The 10,637-nt window shown below is 54.2% G+C and overlaps 1 protein-coding gene across 1 annotated transcript; it reads left to right on the forward strand.

The window, feature by feature from the left end:
• Positions 1-388: 388 nt before the first annotated feature.
• Positions 389-10,435, forward strand: DDRGK1 (DDRGK domain containing 1; the record flags this gene model as incomplete). The annotated part of the gene is made up of 9 exons (XM_084246805.1): positions 389-494; positions 1,693-1,899; positions 3,079-3,191; positions 3,424-3,525; positions 6,079-6,201; positions 6,546-6,584; positions 9,065-9,121; positions 9,895-9,943; positions 10,269-10,435. The coding sequence occupies exons 1-9, from the start codon at positions 404-406 to the stop codon at positions 10,433-10,435; spliced, it is 948 nt and encodes a 315-aa protein (XP_084102931.1). The 5' UTR covers positions 389-403.
• Between the last annotated feature and the right edge of the window lie 202 nt (positions 10,436-10,637).

A 10,637-nucleotide genomic window follows, 5' to 3' on the forward strand; every position in this document is an offset into this window, starting at 1 on the left:
TTATTTTAAATAGGTATAAAATTGCAGGTCTTTGTACAAAAACATATCACAACATAAATAGCTTAGGTCTTTCCCCCTTGTCCTGTGAGTCCAATGTGATGGTGTGTATCTTTTTGTACCTTTTTCATAGGTATGTTTCCCTAAACACTACGTGGTATTATTTAGTGCTTTTAAAATGTACCTGTTACACTGCACATAACCGTTTGCAGTAATTTCAACTCCACATTATGTATATTTTTATGCCCTGCCTACATCGTCCCGAAGTAAAACGTGAACGCTCCGGTCAAGTGTGCGGCGTGGGCGGGGCCCCGGCTGGGGGCGGAGCCTAGTCTGGAAATGGGCGGGGCCTGGGAGATCCCGGGCCTTAGGGCGGACGCGGAGGCTCCGTCAGGAAGCTCTCGCCATGGTGGCCCCCGTGGTGTACTTGGTGGCGGCGGTTTTGCTTGTTGGCGTTATTTTCTTCCTGACTCGCAGCCGGGGCCGGGCGGCAGTAGGTAGGAGACGCCACGGCGCCCGGGCCACCGGGGTCGCGTTCTCTGGCCTCGGCCTTTGTAGGCCGTCGCGCCGCGGCTCAGGCGCATGCGCGGGCTCGCCGGCCCGGGAGACGAGGATCTGGGCTCCGGACCGCGCTCGCCGCGCGTCACGTTGGCTGCGCGCATGCGCCTACATGCGCTTGGGGAGGGGCAGGAGAGAGTAGGGGAGGGGCATGAGAGTGGGGGAGGGGAGCTGCAGTGCCAAAACTCTGCTGGTGGATCGGATGGTAACGAACTTAACGCTCTTTTCTGGGACCCTTCAGAGAGCCTCGACTGTTCCCTCCCCCGACCTCCTAACACCCCCAGACCTCCACATCCTGGCAAATAGATCCACATCCTCACTGGGGCTAACCCTCTGCGCGCGTTGGAGAAACCGCAGGGCTGTCCTATCCCTCCCATGCTGGATCCCAGAGCTGGTGCCAAGAAGGGTGCCCCTGAGTGTTTCCTGCCTACCCACGAGCAGCGAGCTCCCTGAAGCTCACCCCTTCCCCTTCAAGGAGAGCACCCATGAACCGTTGTCCCTGTTCTGCATTTTGACCAGAAAGCTTTGTGATCAGCGAGGGTACACAGAACAGATATATGTGTCTCTCCCCTCTCTGTGTCTTCTGTGTCTCTGTCTCTCTCCCTCACGCACACAGACAGCATTTCTTGTTAGCATATGGAATATGGGTTTGTGTATGTCTTTCAACCTCCCTGGGCTCACAAGCTTTCTCAGAGCATCTGCAGGCTCAAGGGGTAAGTGGAAACAGGTGAAGCAGATAGCAAACATATTTCCGGGAGAGGTGCCCGATAAAACCATGGCATGAAAAAGAGGCAGTCCTAAGAGGCAGTCCTGAAGTGGGCATTCAGATGAGGTTTGGAAAGGTCAGGACTGGCTTCTTGGAGGCAAGGTGTATGTCCTGCAGGTAGTCTCATGAAAGTCCAGCTGGAAAGGTGGGGCCTTGCAGGAGGGAAAGGTATCAACACATGGAGGAGGGAAGGGGTGATCTTGCTGCATAGGACCAAGATGTAGGTCTAGGTTGTAGAGGTCTCAGTCATCTGAGAAGCTGTGGGCAACAGAAGCCCGAAGAAAGTTGAGTAGAGGAAAGTGAATGCTGCTCTACTGCCATGGAGTGGATTCTGCTGCCAGACAGTATCATGGTTCCTCTCTTTCCTCTAGCTGTTCAAGAGCCACTGCACAATGAAGAGGAACCAGGAGTAGCAGGCCGAGGGGCACAGCCTCGGCCCTTAGAACCTGAGGAAATAAGAGCTGGGGGCAGGCCCCGGCGCCGAAGAGACCTGGGAAGCCGTCTACAGGCCCAGCGTCGAGCCCAGCGGGTGGCCTGGGCAGAGGTGGATGAGAATGAGGAGGCAGCCGTCATCCCAGGTGAGAGGGGACCAGCCTGGTGGTGAAGGGACCTTCAAAACTATGAAAGATTGGGGTGTGAAGACATAGGGTGGAATGGGAGGAAACTTGGGATCTGGCCTTTGGTCCTGTAGACCAGAAATTCTGGACCCTGACCCTGTTACATTATGCAAACCCTCTCTTTCTTCCTCTTGGCACTCAGTGTCCAAGCTGAAGGACAGGATCTTCAGATTGGCCAAGAGAGTCCCTCGTTCTGTTCTTTATATCCCAGCACCCATCCTGGTGTGGGGACACTCATTCCCTGGAGGCCTCACCCTAGGACCAGAGTGTCTGATCAAGAGCTTCTACAGTCCGTGGAGTGGGGCTACCTATAACCTAGAAGGAGAGTTTGGGGATAGAAACATTCTGCTGACAGAGGCTTCCATATCTCTGGTGCTAGAGGACCAACAGACCTCTTAGGATTACGGGAAAGAATGTCTCTTCTCCAGTGCTTGACAGCTGGCTTGAGCCTGAGGGGGGAATACTTGGGACTTTTGCCCTTATACTTTTGGGAATTGGCTGCTTAGGTTCAAAAAAGAGGCTCTCTGTGGTACTATTCCTCCTGTCTCAGAGTTGGAGTCAGCATCCTTCTGCTCAGGTTTCAGCAGGTCTTTAACTTTTAGCTAGTACTGGGGTAGGGCTGGGGTGGAGGCTGTCTTTTTGCTCTGCATGATGGGAGAAAGGGATAACCCTGGCCAGGGTCTGAACAACCCAGAACCCTCAGCAGTTCCTGGCCACAGTGAGGATGATTTCAGATTTGAGATGGAGAGAAGGTTCCCTATGGGACCGTCTTTCTCTGGAATTTTAGCTCAGAGACAGAGTCCAGAGAACTCCGAAAGCCCAAACGGCCTTCCTGTGATTATCAGACACTGAGATAAGGAAACCTGAGCTTCTCTTTTTATGGCTATGCAGGATGTAAAGTTCTCATCAGTTCTTTTGCCCCATGGTTCCCTGACTCCTCTTGCACATCAAAACACTCACTTCAGAGTATAAACTTCTGTATTCTCAGCAGATGCTTCAAGAGAGTACAACTGGGCTAGTGACTTTGGCAGGTGAATGGAAAGGGATGCCCCCAAGAAGAGAGGGACAAGGGATGGGGTGGATCCATCATCATCGGTTTTCTCTGGCTAAGACTTGAAGTGTCTTTCTCTGTTTGCTCAGCCCAGGAGGAAGAAGACAGTGAGAAGCCAGTGGAAACTCATGTGTCAGGGAAGATCGGAGCCAAGAAACTACGGAAGCTAGAAGAGAAGCAGGCGCGAAAAGCCCAGCGTGAGGCAAGCAGGAGGGATGGGGTGTAGTACTGGGAAGTGGGGAAGGGCCTGGCCTTCCCTGACCTATAGCAGATCCTCCTGTCCTGCTCTTTGCATGCTGTGCTGGTCTTTGCTCCTTGCCTTGCTTTCTTTCCTGCAACCTTGGTCTTGGGCATTTCTTGCCCTGGCCAATTTGGGCAGTGAGCAGGCTGCAGTTGCGGGTGGGAATGTGTCCCCTATGAAGGCCTCTCTCCAGGCAGAGGAGGCTGAGCGTGAGGAGCGGAAACGCCTGGAGTCCCAGCGTGAGGCAGAGTGGAAGAAGGAGGAGGAGAGACTTCGCCTGGAAGAGGAACAGAAGGTGAGGCACACCAGTGATCCTGACTTCTGACCCATGACCAGGCAGCTGTGCTTCCATGCAGCTCCTGACACCTCCACAGAGAAGATGGCCCATGGACTGAGCACAGGGGCAGGCCTGTGCTCTAGTCTGAGTTGTGTAAAATTGCTGCTAAAAGCACAGCCTGAGACGGGTTTTTGTGCATGTGATTTATTGACTGTAACAAGAGCATTTGAAGAACGTTAGGATGGCCAAGAGTGACTCGTGCAGGGTAAGCTAGGAGAGGGGTCAGAGAGGTAAAGGGGATTTTCTGGATTCTAAGGGTCTTATGACTGTTAAAGGCCGTTGTAAGAGATGGTGGTCCATGCCTCTCCAGGGTCCATGTCGGGCCTGGCGTGTGCAGGGAATGGGGCCCATGCAGAGAAAGCAGGTACCAAGTGTTTGCCAGGGCTTCTGAGAAGAAGGTGTCCGAGAAAGAGAACATCATGGATATGTGGGGTATATGGGTGAGGACAGGGCTGCCCCAGCAAGGATGCCATAGCCTGATACCTTTGGTCTCTCACTGCCCGTGTTGTTAGGGAGGCTGCTGTGGTGAATGTGTAAGAGCATGGCAGAGGGGAGGCGTTAGCAGAGAGATTTCTTCCCTTTCTGAGTATTGATCCTGCCTGATGCACCTGAAAATATCCTGGGGTTTTTCTCCCTTGCACCCAGTATCACTCTTATTAGCATCTCACCTTATTGTGGTATATCACTCACAACCGATGTTGATGCGTTACTATTAGAAAAACCCACACACTTGTCTGATTTTATTAGTTTCCCCCAGTATCCTTTTTCTTTTCCAGGGCCCCACCTGGGATACTGCATAACAGTTGTCGTGTCTCCTTAGGCTCCTCCGGGTCAGTTTCTCAGACTTTTCTTTTGATGGCCTTGGCAGTTTTGAGAAGTACTGGGCATGTATTTTATAGAATGCCCTTCAGTTTGTATTTGGCGGAGATTTTTCTCATGATTCAGCTGGGGTTATGGATTTCTGGAAGACTACGGTGGAAGGACCAGCCTCACCACAGCATAGCAAGGGTCTGTGTTATCAGCTTCATTTATCACTGGTGATGTTCACCTTGATCACCTGGGAAAAGCTGGGTTTGCCAGATTTCCCCTCTGTAATGTTAACTCCCCCTTCCTATGCTTCGGAAACAAATCATTACACACAGCCCACACTTAGGGGTGCGGAGCTATGCCCCATCTCCTTGAGAAGAGAGGATCTACAAAAGTGTTTGCAATTCTTTTGTACCAGAAATGTATCTTCCCTCTGTGTATGCACATGCACTTAGGGTATGGTTTTATACTGGGTAGTATAATCCAGTACACCGGATTGTTCCAGCTTTGCTCTTTGGGAGCTCTTTTCGGTTGGCTCCTATGTCCTTTGACATACGCTCTTTGTTTTGTTTTTTTGAGTACATGCTTAATTTTTGGTACTGCAAGAGGCTTATCTTGTATATTCCCTGTCCTAACCTTAACTTATGTTTGGGAAAGATCTTTCTGGGAGCTCTGGAAAGTGCGTTGGGTTGGGGGGAGGCTGTTGCACTCGGTGATGGAGCTGATGGAACAACATGGACAGACTTAGATTCTTTTTAGAAGTTAAAGAAGGGGGGGCCTCCCTCGTGGCGCAGGGGTTAAGGACAGCGCTATCAAGCTACCTCCAGCCACTACAGCATGAGTTCAATCCCCAGCCCGCCAGGGAGCTAATCCACAAAGCACAGCAGACCACTCCTGTCTCACCCGCGGCTCCCCTCAGCAGTGTATTTCAGTACATCTGCTTGTTCTGCTCCCCACTCTCTGGTGAATCCCCCCGCACTTCTGCCTTACACCCCAGTGACCCAGGAGGAGGATAGAAGGTGTAGGGGATACATCTCGGGGGTGCAACTGTTGTGCTCACTAATAGGATGGCTGCTGATGCCATAATATGACCAGGCAACCCCGGAAAGAGAGGAGAACAAAGGGACAGGGCTGAGTGGTGGTGGAAGCAGGATAAATCACCCAAGGAGCAGGAGGAAGTCCAGGAGAGCGTGGGTTCTGGAAGCCCAGGGAAGGAAGGACTTGGCAGCTCTGCCAGTGCCTCTGAGAGGACAGGGATGAGGCATGACGGTTGCCCTGTGGATTTGGTGGGATGGAGAGCATGTGTGACCCTGAGCGGGTGCTTTCCGTGCAGCTAGGTATGCAAAAGCTAGATTGGAGAGGCTGGAAGGGTGAATGGCAGGTGAGGCTATGGGGCCAGATGTCTGTCAACAAAGTCTGGACAAGGGAGGGCAAAGGTAGGGGTGGCTGCAGGGCATTGTGGGGTGATCATGGCAGGGTTTTCAAGGAAGGATTGCTGGACAGCCTTTGTCTGGGAAGTGATGGATCCCACGAGAAGAGGAGCCAGCTGTCCAGCTCGGGTGCAAGGGGATCGGACACTTGAAGGAGCACTGTCTCTGAAAGAGGGTTAGGTTGTATGTCCTATGGGGCAATCAGGGACCAGAACAGGAATGGGGTGGGTACCCCTCCCCAATAACCTGACCATTTCTTCTTCATGTCTAACAGGAGGAGGAGGAGAGGAAGGCCCGGGAGGAGCAGGCCCAGCGGGAACATGAGGAGTACCTGAAGCTGAAGGAGGCCTTCGTGGTGGAGGAGGAGGGCGTGGGCGAGACCATGACTGAGGAACAGGTGGGCCCACCACCCTGGACCCACCACCCTGCCCCCACTAAGGCCAGCCACCCCATCTCAGACACCCACTGCTTCTTACCTGCCCCCCCCCCCAATCCCCAGCCCTCCTTGCCCACCTAAAACAGTGAGAGGTAGTGGGCCTCAGGTCCAGTAGCTCCTAGTGGCCAGAGACCTTGTCCTTAGGAGATCGTGTCTCTGAACCCGTCACTTGGGGGGCGGGGGGGGGTGGCTCTGCTGCTCATAAAGGCAGGTGGCGGGGCACAGACACATGGCACGTGGGTCGGCAGGCACAGCCCCTTCCATCCCTATGAGGGACACTCACCCTGATTTCTCTGCTCCTCTAGTCCCACAGCTTCCTGGCAGAGTTTATCAACTACATTAAGGTAAGAAGCCATAGAGAGAGCCTGGGTGCAGCTCCCATCTCGCGTGTGCATGCCGTGTGCGTCCTCTTCAGGGCCTGGAAGGAGCAAACGCGAGCGGGAATGTGGGTGTTTCACTAAATGGGGGCAGGGGAACCGAGAGAGGCTAAGCAGCCAGGGAGTCCCTTCTCATCAGACTCCAAAGGTGGAGAAGGACCTGGGCCTGTGTGGGAGGCGTAAGTGAGGCGTAAGTCTTTCATCACTTCCTCACACTCGGGGTTTGACAGTTTCCCTGCTCTTCAGACCCCACGCTTAGTGAGTCACTGTGTTTTCAAGTTTCGTCACATGTGTTTTTTGTCAGTTCTGTCACATGGAGGCTCCACTGAGTTGAAGCAAGTGTCCCCACCATGTGTTCCTGATCAGGAACTTGGGCCTTTGGGGATTGAGTGGGGGACAGAGTGATGTTCCCTTGGAAACCTGGGGTGGGGTGCAGGTGTGGCCCCTTCTGTCTGCACCATGCTCTGGCAGCACAGGCCAGGCCGCTGAATGCTCCTCCAGGTTGCATAAGCACGTCCTGCTCTGCTGCGCTGCTAAGCAACTCCTCTCCCACGAAGGATGCGAGAGGGGAGAGGTTTTCAAGTGCAGCTCAGAGGTGCAGAGGCGGCTGAGGGAAGGAGTGCAGAGGGAGCGGGGGTGGTGGTGGGGGTGGTACTAGGGGGTGCCAAGAAGCCAGGGCTTGCATAATCCTCCCCCCACCACTCCCCAAAGAGAGGAGGGTTTAGGCCTCCCAGCAGCTAGGGAATGAGCTCACAGCCGGGGGGCCAGGGGTTCCTGAGCGGGAGAAAGCCAGCAGCTTCCAGAGAGCTATGACCACGCCCCCCTCATGGTGCCCACTCTCCACCCTGGCACCTTGTTTGAGGGCCGTGTTGGAAATCACCGTCCCCACCTACCCAGTGGCAGTAGCATGGAGGACCTGGAACCCAGCCATTCTCTTTAGCGCCCCCTCTGCAGAGACCCAAGGAAAGGGAAGTTGAGCTCTCATTTTCAGCTGCTCTCCTGAGGGACTGTTCCCTGGGGATTCTCCAACTCTTCTGAAGCTTACAGGTCCTTTTGCCCTATGCTAGCTGATCCTGTTGCTGCTGACCACAGGGAGAACTCCTGAGACTCAGCTCAGCTACCTTCTCCTCTGAAGGGATGGGCCCTTTTATCTTAGGATTTTAGGACCAGAGGAACATTTTTGTGCCCGGGACAGTTTCTGAGAGGTGTGGCATAGCTTGATTTTGTAGGTCTTTTCTAATCAGGGCTCAGTTTGTATGTTTCTCCAAACACACCTTTGAGCCTAGCAGCCCCTCAGGCCGGGTCTTCAAGGACTACCTAGGGTGACTCTGTGTTGCTACTCTGAGCTGCCCCAGTGCCCGCTGCTCGACTTGTAGGTAGAGGCCAGCTGGCCAGGTCACCTTGTGCTTGCCCACCCTTTGGCCCAACTACCACCTGCTTACCTCGCTGATCACACAGTCGGTTTGGCATTTCGAGCAGTCACATGCCATCTGCAGCCGGGGAGGTGTCACCGTGTCAGTCCTCCCCCAGCTCATTTGCTATGAAAGACTCACGGAATTCTAAAGACTGCCTTCTCGGGTCTTGTGCTGTCTGCATGTGGGGGAGGTGGGGACAGCGTGTGTGCAGGACCAGCACGGACCCCTGGCCATACCCCTGGAGCTGAAATGTCTACTGAGGGTGTGGGGAGGCACAAGGAACACAGTCATGTGGGGAAGGTACCAAGCAGTGTTAGCGAGTTATTTTAAGAGAGGACTCATTGCCTCAGAGGGTGAGAAGAGATGGTTGAAAAGAGGTGTCAGTGTGGTGAGGGTGTGGGGGATCTCCAGGTCTGGGGCTGGCGAACAAAGGCAAGGTAGGAAGGAGCCATACTGCCTCTGCTGAGACCGTGCCTTGTGGGGCCTTTCATCTGTGCCTTCCTTAGCCACCTACTCACCAGTGTCCCCAAACAGGCTGTGACTCAGGGCAGGAGCTAGGCCTTGTTCCCCACTGCATCCCCCATACCTCTGTGCCTTGTCCTGGCAGGGCCTCAGCAAGTCTTGGTCACATTTTTTTTAAATAGCTTTTGGTGACTGTCATCCCTCCCTTCATCTCTCTGTGCACCCCCTCCCAACCTGTCTGTGATGTTAAAAAGAGGCAGCGAAGGTGGGGCAGCGCTCTGCTCACGTGTATCCATCTCCGCGTGGTCCCAGCCCAGGACGGGGCCTATGGGGCGGTGGGTGCTTCTGGGACGATCTCCTCGAGCAGGGCAGTGAGCAAGTGCGTGAGTTGTGTCTCTGGACAGGGTAGGCATAAGAGTATGCGAGTGAGTGTGTAAGAGAGCTTGGCTCCCACGGGAATCTGTGCAGTTTATGAGCCCCCAGAGAGGAAAGCACAGCACCTCTAAGGGTGCCAGTGCTAAGGGATTTGCCCAAGCTCAGCCCCTCTCCTTTCCCTCCCTCTCTTTGTAGCAGTCCAAGGTCGTGCTCTTAGAAGACCTGGCTTCCCAAGTGGGCCTGCGGACTCAGGTAAGCCCTGCTATGTAGATTGTGGCCACGGGGTCTATGTGGCTGTCAGAGGAAGGTTGTCCTAAAGGCAGAGTCTTTTTTTTTAAAGATTTATTTATTTATGCAAACAAGAGCTGGGGTGCAGGCCAGAGGTGCGGGGAATTGGGTGGTGAGAGGATTCACCAGTGACAGTGGGGAACAGAACAGGCAGATCCATGGAAATACACTGCTGAGGGGAGCAGCGGGTGAGACAGGAGAGGTCTGCTGCGCCATGTGGGTCAGCTCCTTGGCCAGGGATCAAACTCATGCTGCAGTGGCTGCGGATAGCTTCATAGTGCTGATGCTTAATTCCTTGAGCCACCAGGGAGGCCCCCAAGACGGAGAGTCTTGATGCCCTTCCATTGTGCCCCCAATTGAGACTTGAGTAGAGTCTAGGACTCTGTTGACACCCCAGGAGTCCTGCCTTTTTCTGGATGGAAGACAGGCAGGAAGAATAAGAAAAAAGTCCAAATCCTGTCACTCCAGCAGCCCCAATTTAGTGACCTTGACAGCTCTCTTGCAAATGGGCCGCACCAGCGTTCAGGCCAAATGTCTCCACCGCTGCTCTCCTGACTGGGAGAGAGTCTCTCATGGAGGTCTTATAGGACCAGAGTCCCTTCTCCCCAAGACCCCCTCCAAAGGAGTCACGTTGCAGGGCAGCCATGAAGGGGAGAGGGGCTCTATCTGTGGTGGGAGAGAACTTGCCGCTGCCTTTTCTGGGGGTGTCAGTGCCCTGAGAATTATTCTCCTCATAGGACACCATCAACCGCATCCAGGATCTGCTGGCTGAAGGGACTCTAACTGGTAAGAGGAGAGTCGGTCACCTCAGAGCCTGGCCTTGGCCTGGCCTTTTTACAAAGGCAGGATGACCACAGGGGGTGGAAGGAAAGTAGTGAGGGGCACTGAGCAGAATACAATTACAGGGAAGACTTGCAGAGGCCTGTGGATGCATTGGGGTGGCGTGGACAGGCAGGAAAGGCTGATTTGACTCACCTAGCCAGGACTGGGTGCAGCCTGAAAGGGCAGGCCACCAGGGCTGGAGGGGTCTGAGCCAGTTGGGAAGGGGTGGAGGGTGGGCAGTCTCAGGCCAGTGGGGAGGACTTAGCATGCAACCTGTCTTTCCCTACAGGTGTGATTGATGACCGGGGCAAGTTCATCTACATAACCCCAGAAGAACTGGCTGCTGTGGCTAATTTCATCCGCCAGCGGGGCCGGGTATCCATCACCGAGCTTGCCCAGGCCAGCAACTCCCTCATTGCTTGGGGCCAGCAGCCCCCTGCCCAGGCCCCAGCCTGACCTAACCCTTCCCTCTTGGACTCAGAATTGGCATGGCCTACCTACATTTTTTATCTCTCTCCACCACCCTGGGGCAGTGATGACGTGTGGCCAGGCAGTGGCAGATTAAAGGCCTGTGAGCATTGCTGAGCTTGGTGTGGCTTGGTGTGGCAGATGGCCTGGCCTGGGATCCCAGATGAACAGGTGAAATCTAGGCCTCAGA

The sequence above is a fragment of the Talpa europaea genome (assembly GCF_964194135.1).
Source record: "Talpa europaea genome assembly, chromosome: 11".
NCBI classification, from domain to species: Eukaryota; Metazoa; Chordata; class Mammalia; order Eulipotyphla; family Talpidae; genus Talpa; species Talpa europaea.